The 20165-nt window shown below is 43.0% G+C and overlaps 1 protein-coding gene across 3 annotated transcripts in view; it reads left to right on the top strand.

Moving 5' to 3' along the window:
• Nucleotides 1-20165, top strand: part of LOC139264553 (cullin-1) — a 129535-nt gene that overhangs the window by 99803 nt on the left and 9567 nt on the right. For all 3 annotated transcript variants that reach the window (XM_070881191.1, XM_070881192.1, XM_070881193.1), the window contains exons 13-20: nucleotides 4722-4853; nucleotides 6195-6312; nucleotides 6802-6878; nucleotides 6988-7119; nucleotides 18249-18341; nucleotides 18657-18704; nucleotides 18790-18872; nucleotides 18957-19062. In XM_070881191.1, coding sequence (XP_070737292.1) covers nucleotides 4722-4853; nucleotides 6195-6312; nucleotides 6802-6878; nucleotides 6988-7119; nucleotides 18249-18341; nucleotides 18657-18704; nucleotides 18790-18872; nucleotides 18957-19062 — 789 coding nt within the window. The remainder of the gene's footprint in view (nucleotides 1-4721; nucleotides 4854-6194; nucleotides 6313-6801; nucleotides 6879-6987; nucleotides 7120-18248; nucleotides 18342-18656; nucleotides 18705-18789; nucleotides 18873-18956; nucleotides 19063-20165) is intronic.

Below are 20165 nucleotides of genomic sequence, written 5' to 3'. Positions count from 1 at the left end.
TTGGCATACAGGTACAGCAGGCAGTCAAGGCAAATGGTATGTTGGCCTTCATAGCTAGGGGATTTGAGTATAGAAGAAGGTCGTCTTACTACAGTTGTACAGGGCCTTGGTGAGGCCTCACCTGGAATATTGTGTTCAATTTTGGTCTCTTAATCTGAGGAAGAACGTTCTTGCTATTGAGGGAGTGCAGCGAAGGTTCACCAGACTGATTCCCGGGATGGCCAGACTGACATATGAGGAGAGACTGGATCAACCGGGCCTTTATACATTGGAGTTTAGAAGGATGAGAGGGGATTTCATAGAAACATAAAATTCTGACGGAACTGGACAAGTTAGATGTGGAAGAATGTTCCCGATGTCGGAAGTCCAGAACCAGGGGACACAGTCTAAGGATAAGGGGTAGGCCATTTAGGACTGAGATGAGGAGAAACTTCTTCACTCAGAGAGTTGTTAACCTGTGGAATTCCCTACCGCAGAGAGTTGTTGATGCCAGTTCATTGGATATATTCAAGAGGGAGTTAGATATGGCCCTTGGGGCTAAAGGAATCAAGGGGTATGGAGAGAAAGCAGGAAAGGGGTACTGAGGGAATGATCAACCATGATCTTATCGAATTGTGGTGCAGGCTCGAAGGGCCGAATGGCCCACTCCTGCACCTATTTTCTATGTGTCACCGCATCTCTCCCCTACACTTAATGGGGAGAGCCGCTGCGAGCTAGGATCTCTGGGCCACCAAGGAGAGTTTCGGCTGGGCCAACGGCCTTGCACCCAAGAGGGATGCCAGGCTGCCTGTTGCCGGTCCGGCCGAACCCAGGGGCACAATTGTCAGGCCGACCTGACACTCGGCCGACAAAACAAAATACAATGATGGCTGCGGCAGTGTGCCCTACCCTTTAATGGTGGCCGCACCGCCATTTTACACACACTGCAAACCCAGTGCACCAACAGAAAAAACTGTCCGGCCGCAAGATTTTTTTTAGGTTAATTTTGCTTGCGGGACGGGAGATCGGTGGTGCGCGCTTTGATGCTGCACTTAGGAGGTTCGGCAGCAGTGGAGACTGCTGGAAAAACCACAGAGGAGAATTTCGCGAGTGGCGGCCATTCGACATTGCCGTGTGGCCACCACTTTTGGGCAGTAACTGGCCTCATCGGGAGGCCGAAAGCCTTGCCACCATTACAAGGCACAAGTCAGAAGTCAGGAGTATGATAGCATGCTCTCCAATGACGTGAAAAGGTGTAACTGCAGCAACACTCACTAAGCTCAACTCGATCCAGAACAAAACAGTCTGCTTGATTGGCACCTCATCCATCATCTAAAACATTCATTCCTTTCACCAGAGGCAGACTGTGGCTGCAGTGTGCCATCTACAGGATATACTGCAGCACTCTGGGTCCATTTTATCACAAATTACCCATTCCTTGGAAGGAGGAACTAGTACGTTTTAAATTTATTTCTATCATTTATTGCCTTCCAGTTCTCTATCCTTCATCACATTCCTGCTTATCAATGTGGTCTTCACAGACCTAGTGGATTCTTTATCACTGAAGTAGTACAATTTTAAAATGACCGACAAAGAACTTGATGGTTCTTGAGTATGGAAAATGTGGCACTCCTTTAGAAATTAACAAGAATCTCCCAGTGCGAGAATGTAGATGTATGCCACACTCACTACTTGTATGTCTAAGAGAACACTGAAATTCAGAGATCATACATTGAAAGTTTCTACCAACGTTGATTCAAAGATTTCCAGCTGAGCTGATCTTAATTTTAAGCAAATATCCTTTGAGAATATTAGTAATACATCTTGGACTTGGTCACCAGTTGTCTTGGTTAACCTTTGCCACTGGATCAAGATCGAGCTCTGTTAATCCCGTGTGGTGGCTGGTGTGCAACGGCCACTCCATGTTAAAAGAATCCACGTACAGGCATCTTCCACCCTTCAATATGTAGTTCAGGACCTAGAGTATCAGGTCATTGAAACATCTGTGAACTCATCCCTTTTTGGTGTGGAAGCGGGTCAATCCTCAATACAAGGGACTGCCTAATACTATAAACATTGCAGCAAGTTGCCAAGACTTCTTCAGCAGCACCTCCCAAACCTGCGCCCTCCACCACCGAGAAGGACAAGGGCAGCAGGTACATGGGAATACCATCATCTCCAAGGTCCCTTCCAAGTCATGCAGAATCCTGACTTGTACATGGTCGCTAGGTCAAAATCCTGGAACTCCTTACCGAACTGTGTTGTACCTTCACATAACGGCAGTGATTCAAGATGGTGGTCCACTACCACCTTCTCAAGGGCACTGGGGGATGGGCAATAAATGCTGGCCTTGCCATGATGCCCACATCCTTGAAATTAATTTAAAAATCTGTAAGCTTAAAAGTCTTTAATTATTTGTGTATTAGATTTAGATTTTCAAAAAGTATTTGACAGAGCTTAACATTGGAGACAAATAGCTAAGATAGAAATCATGGATTGGGGGCACAGTGGACCAGTGAATTAAAACAAATGTCTCAAAAACCAGAATCTGGATATAAATCAAAGCTTTTTGAGCTGGAAGGGGATTGAGTGGGAGATGTTACAGGGGTCAGTCTTGAGTCCCCTGTTATTTATTAATAAATATATAAATAATTTGGGCAACAGTTGTTGGGAGAAAGATCTTCTGAGTTAATGGATTTTTACTAAAATTAGAGACCTGTTAAGTATTGAGAAACCATGCAAACAAGACTGAGTAATGAGCAAGGGAGTGGGACTAATTGGATAACTTTCAAAGAGCCCGCACAAGCCCAATGGACGAATGACCTCCTTCTGTACTGTAAGATTCTATTATTCAATGATATTCAAAAATAATTAAATCTCAAATGTCTGGTGGATAGCAAAGGTAGTTCAATATAAATTAATTAAAAAATATTAGTATGAGTGCAAAGAGCTCAAATAGGGCCTATAAATCTGTTCTACTCGGACTTGCACTCTGCAAACATAACATATATGCATTTTGATAGGCTAGCTGATCTCGTGTGATTTTGTGAGGCCAGCTATTTGGTCTCCTAAACTCAGGAAGGATATATTTGACTTGGAAGCGGTGCAACGAAAGTTCAATAGGTTGATTCCCAAGATGAGAGTTTTGTACTATGAGGAGAGCTTGAATAGATTGGGCCCATACTCTCTCGAGTTTAGAAGAATGAGAGGTGGTCTCATTGAAGCATACAATATTCTGAGGGGAATTGACAGGGTAGATGCTGAGAGTTTGTTTCCCCTGGCTGAAGAATCTAGAACGAGGGGTCATCGTCTTGGGATAAGGCGGGCAGCCTTTTGAGACTGAAATGAGGAGCAATTTCTTCACTCGGAGGGTTGTGAATTGGAATTCTCTACCCCAATGGGTTGTGGCTGCTGAATCATTGAGTATATTCAAGGCTGAGATAGATAGATTTTTGGACTCTAGGGGAATCGAGGACTATGGGGATCGGGTAAGAAAGCGAAGTTGGGGTGAAAGATTAGCCATGATCTTATTGAATGGTGTGCCCCTCTTCATTTCATCATTTTGTCATCTTGAATATCATGCACTTTAAAACAGTCAAAATTTATATCCCTTTTTAATCTTGTTTTTGCCACGTGCTCAAGCTCCACCTAAAAGCATTTCCTTCATCCAAAGTTAAAAACATTACCCAAGAAATTCTTGCCACAGTGTTCACTTGTGCATATATATATAAAGATATCTGTAAATATATAGATAGGAGATCCATCTATATTTTTATATGAATTAATCACAGTAAGTCAGAGATAAGTGTGAACGGTTGTGGATAGCTTAGTTGAGGCTTTAGTGGGAAAGGAAATGATTTGAGATGTCGGGGGGGGGGGTGGAATGACTTGTATTATTACATGAATATAATGGACTACAGTAAAGCACAGCATATGCAGTCTGTCTTGGTTTTTTATCATGTTACTGGTTCATCCACTCTTGCTTTCTCTCCTTGTTTCTTGTTTCCCCCTCTTTTTTTTCTTTTTCTCCTTACTCTCCCTCTATCTTGCTCTATCTTACCTTTCCCCCTTCCCCATGTAACACTTAAGCAGTTTAGTTACACTGTACACCAGTGGTCCTTGTTCTGTTTCATCTCTCAATCAGCTGAGTTCAACTAATTTTTCATGCTGCACGTACACACTTTGTTTCTACCCGTTATATGATAACTATCCCATCATGCTTTATGCCTATTCCAAGCCATGGTACACTGTTCTACAGTGACTTTGCACGGTTGACTCCATTTCACTCCTAGGAACTTCTGTCAACTGTCTTCAGTCTCGAGTTTCAGCCTGCATTTGTGTGGTTCCTGGCTCAGCCTTGTGCAGTTCCTGTAAGTTGGTCGTATTTTGAGTTTGACATAGCTTCGCTATTGTTGTGATATATGTATAGGGGTTTCATTATATATACAGTGGTGTAAGTGTGGTGGTTTTGGCACCAAATCATCATTTCTGTCTTGGTTTTGTGAGAGGAAGTAATTACCTGTGTTTAACGTCATAAGACCTTTTTTACAACATCATTTGAGAACTTTGAACAGTTAAACTGCCTCTCCATATGTTCAGTTTGGATATTTTTGTGCTATTCATTACCTCTGGACTTAGTTGGGTAACTATTTTGCACCTGCCACAATAAATATACATACTTTAGTTATAAACATGTTTGTATTTTTTTTCAATGAGTGTTGATTGGATTGATTAATTTTCAGATGGTGGTGTTTAAGTATATTGAAGACAAAGATGTATTCCAGAAGTTCTATGCCAAGATGTTAGCAAAGAGACTGGTTCATCAAAATAGCGCTAGTGATGATGCAGAAGCGAGTATGATCTCCAAACTAAAGGTCAGTACAGCTTTCTTTAAACTTGGTTAGTAGTTTTGTTTCCCATGCGTGGTTTCTGCCACCTTGGCTAAGATTGGCTAATTCAGCAAAAATCAGAGGTTGATCTGGATGTTCTCTGTTTGTTTGGCTCATTTTCACAGTAGCGACCTAATTTACCAATTGAACCTTTGCGAGAGTCTACACTTCAACAGTTCTTTTTTTAAGTAATTAAAAATGCAGAGGGTGGGTCGTTACTAAGCTGCGTGCACATGTTTCAGTATGGATACGTGGAGCTCTTGTCTTCATCCAACTTCATGACGATGCAAGTAGATCGTGACAATGTGGCTCCTTTTTTGCACTGCTCTGAAAATAGAACCAATATTACAGTTTTAGTGTTGTATGAGGAAGTGACAATGAAGTAAAATAAAGACTTGCATTTATATAGCACGTTATTGGGCCTAAAGTTGCAATCAGAGACTTCACGCAAGCAGATGCTTCTGAACCGCAATAAATCTACGTATCGACCTTATGGTTCTGGATCCACGGAGACTCACGCTCCTGGGCCTCTACTCGTATCCCACAGGTGCATGCGGTTCGCAAGCGCCCCTGCGATCACGTAGGCATCAGAAAGGGGATTGCCATTATGCTTATGGGGATTCCATTTATGTATGGCATCCCTATAATAATAGAAATCACCCAAGAAACACATGTACACAACCTTGAAATTTTAAAGGTTTTTGAATGTTCTAATGATTTTTAAAGTTTTATTTTAATACTTACTTTCACCCTTACGCTGGTAAAAGAAGGCCTTATGCCTGCTTTTACCAGGCGTAAGAGTTTCATGGGCATTCATTGGGCTAGCCCAACTCTCCGCCAGCGGATGTCCATTTCCAGATTTCAAGTTCCAGCGGTCCGTGCATGCGCAGCCCATACATAAACCCGGAACTTGCAGGGCATTTGCGGCTGCTTACGCAGTCATAGACCCCGGAAAATCAGAGCCATTATGTTTCGTGAACACCAAAACATTGCAGGGAATTGCTTTGAAATGCAGTTTCTGTTAAGGTAAACATGGTCATTTTTTGTACACTTAAGCAGCGTTGGGATGAACATTCCTCTTCTGCACAATCTCTCGGCTGAGAGATTTGCTGCTGCCACTGTTCAGCACTTTCTGCCCCTTTTTTTTTTTCTTATTCTCCAGGCTGCTGCTGCATGCTTAATTGGGATGAATTAGAATTTAATTGAGTTTGTGTTACAGAATTTCTACGGAATAAGTAGAATTACCCAGAATACATTTTTATTCAACAGTTGATCAAAACAAGGCTGACTTACAATTACCTGATTAGTTTCTTCTTTCTATTTTAGCAAGCCTGTGGCTTTGAGTATACCTCTAAACTACAACGAATGTTTCAAGATATTGGTGTGAGCAAAGACTTGAATGAACAATTTAAAAAGCATTTGGCTAACTCGGAGCCGCTTGATTGTAAGTGTAAATTGTGGATGATGATCTGCCAAGTTTTGAAGGAATGTATGTAGAGTTTGACTAGTATTGAGAGTTTTTAAAAATCTAGAATCACTGTGTCAAAGGTGTAGCATAGGCAACATACAAACCCTGTCTTATTGTATGTTTTTTTTTTAAAGGTACTATGTGGCCCATAAGTGGGATATTCATGTGTGAAAGTTTAATTTTGTATGTCCCCATATTCATTGTTTTAACAGAGGGGTTAACCCATTTGTTTTCAGTGGATTACTGCCTCTGTTAAAATAATGGAGAAAGGCATTTCAGTCAAACATTCTAAACGTTTGTAAATTAGTATCCCACCTGCATAATTTCAGGGCCTAGATAGTTTTTTTTTTGTGATTTTCCTTGTTCTTATAAACCTTGTTGTAGTTTTATGTTTTGATTTAACAAATGTATCATAAAAAAATATGGTTACTTTTTTAATAGAGCCTTTTTTTCTTTCTTCCTCAGTGGATTTCAGTATTCAGGTTTTGAGCTCCGGTTCTTGGCCCTTTCAGCAGTCCTGCACATTTGCACTCCCATCTGAGGTAAATTTGATTTGTGTTTGCTGTTTATTTTTATGGTGTTCCAAGCAGTTCATGAATAATAGAAGTTAATAAAATTCATTGAATAAACATCAGCTTTGTGTTACTGCAGTTGGAACGCAGTTACCAGAGATTCACAGCATTCTATGCCAGTCGACATAGTGGTCGGAAATTGACGTGGTTGTATCAGTTGTCTAAAGGAGAGCTAGTCACAAACTGCTTCAAGAACAGATATACTTTACAGGTGAGAAGTATACTGATAAATAGAAAGTAATCTGTCTTCAGTAGCTATAACAAATGTTTTTGGTGTCAATAACAAAGTTTGTAGATATATCTCTAGTTATATTGTTTTAGGTTAAGGAGGGTAGAAGAAAAATTAATATATTCAAATAAGGTGCAGAAAGCACATTGCCATTGAGCAAAAGCAAAATTCTGCGGATGCTGGAAATTTATGAAATAAAAATAGAAAATGCTGGAAATACTCAGCTGGTCAGGCAGCATCTGTGGAGACAAACAGAGTTAATGTTTCAGGTCGATTACCTTTCGTCAGAGAGCTGTCACAGCATCTTCTGCATGGAATCCTTGTATCACCTGCCTGATTACCAAGGATAGTAGATATCCTGTTCACAGGACTGCTTTATGCTCAACAATCCTGAATCCTAATTTGTAAACAACTATCTGTGAAAAGGAGTAAAAGCATAAAACAGCCACATCTGGAGAGCTGATTTTTCATGCGCCACAATACTTCTGCAGGCATCAGTTTAGTCAACCCCTCCTTAACCTTCACTTTTGCCTTTTTCTCTAGTAATACCATTAATGCCAGCATTGACTGGTTGGGCAAAATGGTCTGTAACTTCAATGTATCTATGTAACAAATGCGAGGAGCTCATGGATTTCTTTCAGCTGCCTCTGCTGCTGCTTCCCCCCCAACCCCCGCACTAACCCTGAACCCGCATCTTACTTAAACAGGTCAAGCAGCATCTGTAGAGAACAGACGTTGAGCTGGCGAATATGGAGTCTTTGTCAAAACTGGAGCACATTACAGATTTAAATGCTGTCCATTTGTAGTATACTCCACTTTTGACAAAGGGTCCCCACTCAAAACATCAGTTCCTCAGTTTTCTCCACAGATGTTGCTTGACCTGCTGAGTATTTCCAGCATTTTTGCTTTTTATCATTACTTCCATGCCTAGTTGCTAAATAGAACTGCAGTATTGTAAAATGTCTTGGCATTGTAGCTAAAGATCTACACAGTAGCCATGCCAGGATACTGTGACAGGTTAACTATAAACTTCATCTGTTTCTAACTCGCGATGATCCTCAAGGATCCATCTATATGGGACAAGGACCGTTGGAACAGAGCTAAATTGGATGTTCATGCAATAATAGCGAGTTGCTCAAAGAGCACAGATGGATAGATGTCAATTTTCTGATTCTGTACATATTCATAGATTTTGTTCAGTTATGCAAATGTCTAATTTCAACTCTAGTAAAGCATCCAAAACCATCTTTGATTTTTTTGCAAGGCTATAGGATTTCAAAAGCGAATCTGCTACTTCTGGAGAAGCAGTACTCTAGTGGCAAGGTTGGTGAGAGATTCTACATGGTTATGGCCATGGAAAGATTTAAACACTAGAATTAAGATTTTAAATTTGAGGTGTTGGGGAACCGGGATCCAATATAGATCAGGGTGGAAGGGTGTAATGAATAAGCGTGACTTGGTGTGGAATAGGATATAGACACCAGAGTTTTGGATGAGCTGAAGTTTATAGAGATTTGAAAGGAGAGAAGCAAGCCCAGATGGCATTGGGAGTAATGGAGTCTGGATGTGACAATGGCACAAATTAGGTTTCTGTGGCAGATGGCTGAGGTAGGGTGGAGGTTGGCAGAGATGTTAGAGATGGAAATAGGGGTCTTTCTAATGGATGAGAGGTTGGAAACTTAGCTAGTGGTTGAATAGGACACCAAAGATGCAACAAGAGGTAGAAGGAGAGGTCACTGCTGGAGCTTCTCTGGCTACAATCAAATAGATGGAAGTAGAACCAAGCGAAGGTAATCCTAAGAGCTGGATAACCGAGAAGTGTTGGAGCAAGATGGGATGATTGACTATGTGAAGGCTGCAGAGGGATCGATGAGGAGGGATAAAGCAGCATGGTGTCAAGCACAGAGAATGTTGTTTATGACTGGTTAGCATTGTTTCAGTGCTGTGAGGTGTGTTGAAATGTGATTGGAGAGATGGACATGGATCTGGGAGGCGGCAGAACGAGATGAAGATTCCTATACCATGTCTCTCCTGAGATGGCTATTAGGCACAATGTCTGTCTATCTCAGAACTGGAGTAATTTGGATTGCTTGTAACTTTCCTTGCAGAATCTATGCAGGAAATTTTGTAAATGCTTGGTTGTATGACATTCTGACCTGCCCTTAAATTTACATGGGGATGGGGGTGGGGTGGGGAAGGAAGAGAGGTGGAGGGGGGGTGGGGAAGGAAGAGCGGTGGAGGGAACGAGGAGACACAAAGTCCTTTTTACAAGTTATGTTGTTCATTTGGTGATTAATTTTGGTCCTTGAGAACTTGATCAGTGAGCAAAAATCTATTGCCATCTCCCCAACTAATCCAATTTATTTGGAAATGGACATCTGACCTAAATATCAAGGTCTGACTTCTTCGTCACCCTTTTGGCAAAACAGGCTAAATATTATTTCATATTTTCTGAACCTGTAGCATTTTTATAATGAATTGATGAGGTGGGAATACATTTTTTGCTCTCACTTCCTGACCCACACCATCCATCAAACCTTTTCTAAAGGGCATCATGGTGCAATTTTTAACTTTGTATTGCCCTGCTTTGCTCCTGGATTACATGATCCCACAGCATTACTTTTCATTTTTGAAGTCTTTTGATACGTCATTAGCTAAGAATCTTGGGCATTGCAAGACAAGTGGCTCAGATATTTTTTGATGTTGTCAAAATCTGTTATAGCTTATCTGCATTTTGAACGGTGCTTAAAACCAGGATATTTTGATAATGATTCTTCAACGCCAAAGAAATTCCAAAAAATGGCAGATTAAATGGAACAAGTAGAACATGCTTCAGTGTATCCTAAATAAGTTAGAAGTAGGAACAACCGTTTCAGAGAGTATGTTAAGAATATTAATTGATGGCTCAAGGAAGATGCTTTTATACAACTTAGAATATTGCCCCCATAATCTTCCTAATATCATGATGCTGCTGATGTCAAAACAACTTAAATGAATGTTGGCCTCCTGCTTTTTCCTGTGGCAACCCCAGTTCACTTCTGTAGTATGTGGAAGGTGTTCTATATGAAAATGACCATCAACTCTGTCATCTTAACTTCAAGGGATAGAAAATTGCACCTGTAAGCTATTGAAGGGTTTAGGGAATTGCAAATCAAGAGCTGCAGAAATAGTAATGCTGGTTTGTTCTCATTTGAATGATCATTCTCTAAACCAGAGATGGTCAAACTCAATTTACATGGTAGGCCTGGCACTTGGCATGGGTTACATTCAGCAGAAGTTATTCGGACACATGGGGGTAGAAATTAGTATGTTTTGCCTGTTTTTTAGACATAAAATGGGCGCAGTGTATACCAATTTCTGGGCACGAGGTCATGCACCAAATTTACGTTGAAGCATCTTAAATGCCACTTACACAAAAACCTATTGGTCCTAGCTATTAATAGGCATGCCTGCTGACGACCTGAAATCAGCATGGGGTCAATTTATATATGCAAAGAAGGATTCTGCGCCTGTTTCAAGACCCGTCTGTAAAATGTATGAAAAATTAGGAGCATGTGCCATGCAAGCTCCATCTAATTTTTCCAGTTCTACTGCAGAGTCAGCATGGTTTTGTGAAAGGGAAATCATGTTTGGGAAATCATGTTTGACAAATTTGAGGATGTAACGAGCAGGGTGGGTAAGGAGGAACCAGTGGATGTGGTGTATTTGGATTTCCAGAAGGCATTCGCTAAGGTTCCACATAAAAGGTTACTGCACAAGATAAAAGTTCACGGGGTGGGTGGATAATATATTAGTGTCATGTATCTTACATTATTATATATAACTATCCTAACATGCTATACATGACTGTAATAAGATATGACCTGTAACCACTAGCATACCTTACTACCAGGGGTGCACTTGCAAGAGACAGGTATATAAGGACAGGTCTCAGGCAAGTGCAGCATTCCAGAGCTGTGAAATAAAGGTGCAGGTCCAGAGTGACCTTGACTTCACGACATGCCTCGTGTGAGTCTGTACTGAGAGGACAGGATTTTACAGTGGCGACGAGTTACGGGATTACAGAATCCACAGAATGGCGAACAATGGATCAGATGAAAAGTATAATGCGGGAGACAATTGGGAGGACTTTATAGAAAGGCTCCAGCAAAGCTTTGTAACCAAAGACTGGTTAGGCGACGATAAGGCAGACAAGAGAAGAGCCCATCTCTTGACCAGCTGTGGCTCGAAAACATATGCTTTAATGAAGGATCTGTTGGCACCCGAGAAACCAGCAAGCAAGTCGTTTGAAGAATTGAGCACACTGAAGCCAGCGAGCAGCCTACACGGCCAGACACAGGTTCTACAACTACAGACGCTGTGTGGGCCAGAGCATACCCCACTTCGTGGCGGAACTTCGGAGGTTGGCTAGTTTATGTGAGTTCTCCGATGAACTGAGGAGAGAAATGCTGAGAGACTTTTTCATTGAAGGAATAGGCCACGCAGGCATATTCTGAAAACTCATAGAGATCAAGAACCTGACCTTCGAGGCAGCAGCACTGGTTGCACAGACATTCTTTGTAGGGGAAGAAGAAACGAGGTTGATTTACAATGCAGGTATGACAACTAACGAAATAGCGGAACAAGAAGTTCACAGCACTAAACAAGCTGCTACCCCCACACACAGACAAAACTGGGGGAACAGGCTCTCGACAGCAGGCAGAAGCCATCAAGGGCCACAGGAACGGCTGTTCACACCTCATTAACCCACAATGCGAGCAATCAACTACAAACTGAGAGAAGCTCAAGAGAGATCAGCCAGACGCAGCTCATTCTTTGGGAACACTTTAAACAATAGAACAGGTCTGTGCTGGAGGTGTGGGGGTGGGCACTCGTCAAGGGGATGTCGATTTCAGGAGGCTGTTTGCAGAAATTGTGAATATACAGGGCACTTGGCCCACATGTTCAAAAAAACGGCAGCTCGGCTGGTATACGAATCGGATGGGTCGGAAAGCGGACCAGAAGATGGTGGGGACAGTACCCGGGACACCGATGTACAGCGGGTCAACACGATCAATGGCTGCTGCTCCTACAACAGGATGCCTCCTATAATGATGAGGGTCCGACTCAACGGGATACCTGTCAACATGGAGCTGGATACGGGAGCGAGTCAATCTCATGGGCGCTCAACAATTTGAACAACTGTGGCCGCATAAAAGAGACAGATCAAAACTCAAGGGTCGACATCAAACTAAGGACCTATACCGAAGAAATCGTACCAGTCCTCGGCAGTGCCATGCTCTCTGTCACACACAAAGGGACAGTGAACCGACTTCCCCTGTGGATTGTCCCCGGAGACCCCCCAGCACTGCTGGGGAGAAGCTGGCTGGCAAAACTAAACTGGAAATGGGATGATGTCCATGCCATGTCATTAGAGGAACGGACCTTCTGCTCAACAGTTATAAAGCGATTTGAACATCTCTTTCAGCCAGGTGTGGGCACTTTCAAAGGGGCCAAAGTCAAAATCTGCATCACACAGGATGCTAGACCAGTCCATCGCAAGGCCAGAGCTGTACCCTATGTGATGAGGGAAAAGATTGAACACGAACTAGACAGGTTTCTGCGGTAAGGCATTATATCACCTGTGGAATTTAGCAACTGGGCAAGTCCCGTCGTCCCAGTCATGAAGCCTGATTGATCCGTACGAATCTGTGGGGACTACAAATCTACCATAAACAGAGTCTCCCTACAGGACCAGTACCTGCTGCCCAGAGCGGAGGACTTATTTGCCACCTTGGCTGGAGGTAAACTTTTCTCAAAATTAGACCTCACATCTGCGTATATGACGCAAGAATTGAACGAGGCATCCAAGCTACTCACTACCATCAACACACATCGAGGCTTTTCATGTACAATCGATGCCCATTCGGCATCAGGTCGGCAGCTGTCATATTCCAGCGCAACATGGAGAGTCTGCTCAAGTCCATCCCGGGGACAGTTGTATTTCAACACGACATACTTATCACTGGCAGGGACACCGACTCCCATCTCCATAATTTGGAGGAAGTACTAAAACGGTTGGATCGGGTAGGCTTTCGAGTCAAGAAATCCAAGTGCCTGTTTCTCGCACCCGAGGTTGAATTTTTGGGCAGAAGGATTACCGCTGATGGAATCCGCCCAACTGAGTCCAAAACCGAAGCAATTCGCCTGGCACCCAGGCCCCGGAATGTCTCAGAACTGCACATCTTTCTCGGGCTACTCAATTGCTTTGGGAACTTTATGCAGAACTTAAGCATGCTGCTGGAGCCTCTCCACGTGCTACTCAGGAAGGGGTGCGATTGGTTTTGGGGGGACGCCCAGGAACGCGCCTTCAGTAAGGCACGCAACCTTCTGTGTTCCAACAGTGTTTTGACTTTCTTTGACCCAGGTAAAAAGCTAGTTCTCACATGCGATGCGTCAGCGTATGGGGTCGGGTGCGTTTTGCAACATGTCAATAAATAGTGCGGGCAAATTACAACCCATAGCTTATGCCTCCAGGTCACTTTCGCGGGCGGAGTACGGGTACGGAATGGTAGAGAAGGTGTCAAAAAGATGCACCAATACCTTTTCTGTGCCAAGTTCGCGTTAGAAACCGACCACAAGCCCCTCGTCCCTCCTATCCGAGAGCAAGGCAATAAACGCCAATGCCTCGGTGCGAATTCAACGGTGGGCACTCATGCTGGCGTCCTACAACTACACAATAAGGCACAGACCAGGCACAGACAACTGTGCCGACGCGCTCAGCAGGCTACCCCTGGCGACCACGGAAGAGTCTGATGAACAGGATTGTGAGATAGTCATGGCAATCAATGCCTTTGAGTCCACAGGTTCGCCCATGACAGCTCGCCAAATCAGAGCCTGGACGGCCAGCGACCCCACATTATCCTTAGTAAAAAGATGTGTCCTAACCGGTGACTGGGCAGAGGCTCGCGATGCCTGCCCCGAAGAATTAAAACCCTTTCACAGGTGCATGCATGAGCTATCACTTCAAGCAGACTGCCTGATGTGGGGCAGCCGAGTAGTCAGGCCTCTGCGAGGCAGAGAGGCATTTGTCCGGGAGCTCCACTGCGAGCACCCGGGGATCGTTCTCATGAAGGCCATAGCCAGATCTCGCGTCTGGTGGCCTGGTATTGAGGCGGACTTGGAGCTCTGCATCCGAAGGTGCACCATTTGTGCCCAACTCAGCAATGCCCCCAGGCAGGCTCCACTGAGCCCCTGGCCTACCAACCCATGGTCACGGGTGCACGTAGACTATGCGGGCCCATTCATGGGCAAAATGTTCCACGTAGTTGTAGATGCATTTTCAAATTGGATCGAATGCACCATTTTAAACTCGAGCACAACCTCCACCACTGTGGAGAGCCTCGCAACCATGTTTGCAACGCACGGAATCCCTGACATATTGGTCAGTGACAATGGTCCGTGCTTCACCAGCGCAGAATTCCAAGACTTTATAATTGACCACGGCATAAATCATGTCAAGACGGCACTGTTCAAGCCTGCCTCCAACGGCCAGGCGGAGAGAGCAGTGCAAATCATTAAACAAGGCATGCTTAAAATCCAAGGTCCCATGCTGCAGGGTCGCCTGTCGCAACTGTTGCTGGCATACAGATCTCGTCCGCACTCTGACTGGGATCCCCCACCCGCGCAACTGTTGATGAAAAGGACTTTAAAAACAAGGCTCTCATTAATCCTCCCAGGCATACACAATCGTTGAGGCAAAGCGCTGTAAGCTGACTGAGCACCATGACAGAAATTCGAGGGGGAGATGGAATGAGATGGGGGACAAAGTGTTTGTACTAAACTATGGCAGGGGTCCCAAATGGCTTGCAAGGACAGTAACGGACAAGGAAGGAAACAGGCTACTGGTAGTACAAATGGACAGTGGCCAAACCTGCCGGAGGCATGTAGACCAAGTCAAAAGCAGATTTACCAACAACACTGCAGAACCAGAGGCAGACTACAATGTGGAACTGTCACCACACCTGGTGGTCAGACAGAGGGAACAACCTGAGGAAAGGGCAATCCCAACAGACAGCCCAGGCGAGTCAACAACAATCACACCAATCGAAACAGACAGCCCAGGCGAGATACCAGCAACCACACCCAAAGAAAAACAGACACCAAGGCAAACAACTGAACCACAACTCAGACGCTCCACACGAGAGCGTAGACCACCTGAGAGACTGAACCTATAAAGACAATAAGATCTTGGGGGAGGGTGATTTCCTGTATCTTACATTATTATATATAACTATATCCTAACATGCTATACATGACTGTAATAAGATATGACCTGTAACCACCAGCATACCTTACCACTAGGGGTGCACTTGCAAGAGACAGGTATATAAGGACAGGTCTCAGGCAAGTGCAGCATTCCAGAGCTGTGAAATAAAGGTGCAGGTCCAGAGTGACCTTGACTTCACTACATGCCTCGTGTGAGTCTGTACTGAGGGGACAGGACTTTACAATTAGCATGGATACAGGATTGGCTAACTAACAGAAAACGGAGAGTCGGGATAAATGGGTCATTTTCCGGCTGGTAAACAGTAACTAGTGGGGTGCCGCAGGGATTGGTGCTGGGGCCTCAACTATTTACAATCTATATTAATGACTTGGATGAGGGGATTGAGTGTAATGTTTTCTGATACAAGGATGGGTGGGAAAGCAAATTTGTGAGAAGGACACAAAAAATCTGCAAAGGGATATAGACAGGCTAAGTGAGTGGGCAAAAATTTGGCAGATGGAGTATAATGTGGGAAACTGTGAAGTTATCTAATGTGGCAGAAAAAAATAGAAAAGCAATTTATAATTTAATTGCAAAGTTCTGCAAAGGAACCTTGGGATCTTTGTGCATGAAACACAAAATGTTAGTACGCAGGTACAGCAAGTAATCAGGAAGGCAAATGGAATGTTGGCCTATATTGCAAGGGAAAAAAAGCAGGAAAGTCCTGCTACAACTGTACAGGGTATTGGTGAGGCTACCTGGAGTACTGTGTACAGTTTTGGTCTCTGTATTTAAGGAAGGATATACTTGCGTTGCAGGCTATTCAGAGATGGTTGACTCCGGAGATCAGGGGGTTGACTTATGAAGATAGGTCGAGTAGTTTGGCCTCTATTCATTGGAGTTCAGAAGAATGAGAGGTGATCTTATTGAAATATATAAGATAATGAGGGGACTCGAAAAGGTGGATGCAGAGAGGATATTTCCACTCCATAGGGGAAACTAAAACTAGGGGACATAGGGCCAGACTTTCCCGAGAGCCCCTCAACGCTCGATTGCTTGCCCAGAAAACCGCTAACATTTGGAAGGTAACACTGGTGAAAATTTCCACTTTTAAGTTAAAACTAATCGCTCAGCAAGTAAATGGATCTTGCACCATTATTCTCGGCGGTTATGGGGAAACTAAATAAAATGGGCGGCTTTTTAAAAATTTAGTCCGAGGCTGCGGTTGGGCCTCGGGAGTGGGGAAAACTTTTTTAAAAAGTTTTTAAAAAAAACATTCCCAAGACACTTTTACAACTAATCGGCGTTTAAAATTTTTTAAAAAGGAACCTTTAACTTGCCTTTATTTGCAGAGTATTTCCCTACCGCCCGGTTTAAGCAGCTTTTACAGGGCAGTTCCCTCGGCGATCTGGATGGGCTTCCTTTGAGACAAAACTTATGCCCTGACGATTTTCTCGGTGGTGCACGTTGGCGGTTTGGTCCCGGCGGACGTTTTCAGATTTGGGCGATACCATTGAAAAACAAATGGGGAAATTTTCGCCGGGCGGAAAAACAGCTGTACTGCCGAGAAAATCGTTGACAACCTGCCGAAAATGAAAGGAATAAGGGGCCACCTATTTAAAACCAAGATGTGGAGGAATTTCTTTGAGGGTTGTAAATCAATGGAATTCTCTGCCTCTGAGGTTGGGTCATTGAATATATTTAAGGCGGAGATAGACAGATTTTTGAGCGATAAGGAAATAAAGGGTTATGGGACATGGGGCAGGGAAGTGGAGCTGAGTCCATGATCAGATCAGTCATGATCTTATTGAATGGCGGGGCAGGCTCGAGGAGCCAAATGGCCTACTCCTGCTCCTATTTCTTATGTTCTTATGGTTCTTAAAGAAATCGCTGTAGGAAACTGAAGAAATGGTAGGCAAAGTTTTTTTTAAAACACAGAAGAGCAGGGGTGTTCCTCGCAGCTCCATAGCACAGCTGTGGGCCGCTGCTGGCCCGTACTCGGCCGTCCTACATCTCACTCCTCCGTGTATTGGAGTTGGTGATGTATAATCGGGGCATATAGCACCCCCCCCACACAGGGAGTATATCCATTCTCCATGTACTTATTCCCCATTTACCCATAAGTGGTAATGATCTATCACTATTTACCCACTGTAAATACCCCAGGTTTCAATTGCCCCTTTACTGGCTGCTCCTTGCTCTGCATTAAATGCTGGGTGCCAAGCCCACCCCACCACACCTTATTTTCCAATCCTCTCTGCTCCCACCCAATCCCCTAGTCCCTCTCCACATCTACCTTGTCAATCCCCTGCTGTATTTTATATGTTTCAATTCCGCACCATACACTGCGGGCCGGTTGGAACTGTACTGTGGACCCCATGTTTGATGCCCTTGCTCTAAGCTAAATGTTCCTACTTTGTACTATTCACTTGCTGACTATTATGTATCCTGAAGTTCCATTTAGGAGTTAATAATCTATATATTATATTATATAAATATACCAATACCACTTTCAGCACATATTTTTGCCAGAGATGTTGCAACCAGAAAGCTGTCTGTCAAATTTACTGAATATTTGGTTTGATGCATTAGTGATTTGTTGGGTTTATTCAGTCAAGAGAACATTGATGTTTTTACAGCTATTGAATGCCATTGATTTTTTTTTGCTGCAGCCGCTCTTACTTTTAAAAAAATTCCTTGCTATTGAGTATTAAACTGTCTGTGGGTCGGAGTGGAAAAGAATTTAAAATAGTACAAGTTATGATCAGTTTTCCTCCCCTTCATCATGCAATAGGTAAGGCAGTTAATTTGTTAGGCTCCTCAAAATAAATACTCCGAATATAATCTACTTTTCTTTTCAAAGGCATCCACATTCCAGATGGCAATCCTACTTCAGTATAACACGGAGGATGCCTATACTGTTCAACAGTTAACAGACAGCACTCAAATCAAAATGGTAAGAGCAGGGAGATGACTGAATTAATTATCCTAATCCAACAAGACCAGGGAATGTTAACTGCATAACCCATTGACAAAAAAAGCAGATAATGGTGACACTTTTTGGAATAATGCTAGAAAACAATTAACAGTCATATTATTGTATTACAGTTGCACAAATTGGTACTTGATGGTACTTCACAACAGTTGTAAGGAATCAAATGTTTTGATCTCTCAGAATAGCTGGCTTTTATGTGCATTATTTTGTTCAGTATAGAAAAATTATATGGATTCAAACTTCAATTTGTAGTAATATTTTTAATATGAATTGCAGGACATACTGGTACAGGTTTTACAGATATTGTTGAAGTCCAAACTACTGGTAAGTGCTGATTTATTGTTCAAAGGCAATCATCATTGAACAATCAAATACCTGACTTGTCTTAATCAGTTATATTTTTAATTAGGTTTTAGAAGATGAAAATGCAAATGTGGATGAAGTAGAGATGAAGCCTGACACATTAATCAAACTGTACTTGGGGTACAAAAAGTAAGTGATCTTGAAGTAGTAAAAACCAGAGCTGTCGAGCTTATGTTTGGTATCATGTTTCCTAAACTGAACTATTTCTTACAGTAAAAAGCTGAGGGTGAACATTAATGTGCCAATGAAGACTGAACAGAAACAAGAACAAGAGACCACACACAAAAACATAGAAGAAGATAGGAAATTGTTGATTCAGGTAGGCCCTTTTTGAGATAAATATATTGATTCATGATTTTTTTCTTGCCCATCTCCTGATCCACTGTAGCCCACATTGCCATGGCCATTTGCTTTTACAATGGTAGTTATGATTTCTAGAAAAAAAAAGCTGAACAATTCCATCAAATTATAGAACTGCTTTGATAGTTTGTTTCTATCACAGAACATTATAACACAGAAACATGCCATTTAGCCCAGGGCACACCCTCAATATAAATAATCTTCTCTTGACACCCAATTAATATGAAGACTGTGTCCAGGAAGTACTGAGAGAATAGTTCCTCTATGTCTCCGAATACAATAGTCCTGATAAATGTTCCCTTTAAGCTGTGTGCGGGCACAGCCCTGCAGGTTGCTCACAAGCTTTTCCATTTGAAATACTGGGCATCTACAGAAATTTAAAGGAACCGCACGTTGAAATAAACGAGCCGTGCACACCAGAGACAACTTCGAGGTAAGGAACATTGATCCTATTACACAACTCTTTTCCATCCACGATACCAATTACATGGAAAACTGAGGATTTCTAACTTTGGATACTTTGGATAACAATGTTACTAGGGTACCACTCACTAGAGGAGGTTGAAATGTTTCAATTTGAGATTTCTTTTGGCCCCTGGTGTCTCTAGAGTATGCCACAAGTACATTTAATGCAATAGTAAGGAAGGACATTAGCTTGGATGATGTGGAATCGGTATGGGTGGAGCTACGGCATACCAAAAGGCAGGAAACGCTAGTGGGAGTTGTGTACAGACCACCAAACAATAGTAGTGAGGTTGGGGACAGCATCAAACAAGAAATTAGCGATGCGTGCAATAAAGGTACAGCAGTTATCATGGGCGACTTTAATCTACATATTGATTGGGCAAACCAAACTGGTAGCAATGCGGTGGAGGAGGACTTCCTGGAGTGTAATAGAGATGGTTTTCTAGACCAATATGTCAAGGAACTAACTAGAGGGCTGGCCATCCTGGACTGGGTGATGTGTAATGAGAAAGGACTAATTAGCAATCTTGTTGTGCGAGGCCCCTTGGGAAAGAGTGACCATAATATGATAGAATTCTCTATTAAGATGGAGAGTGA

Source organism: Pristiophorus japonicus, chromosome 5, assembly GCF_044704955.1.
Source record: "Pristiophorus japonicus isolate sPriJap1 chromosome 5, sPriJap1.hap1, whole genome shotgun sequence".
Taxonomy (NCBI): Eukaryota; Metazoa; Chordata; class Chondrichthyes; family Pristiophoridae; genus Pristiophorus; species Pristiophorus japonicus.
Note: the sequence above shows the minus strand (reverse complement) of the source record. Positions and strands in the feature narration are given on the sequence as shown.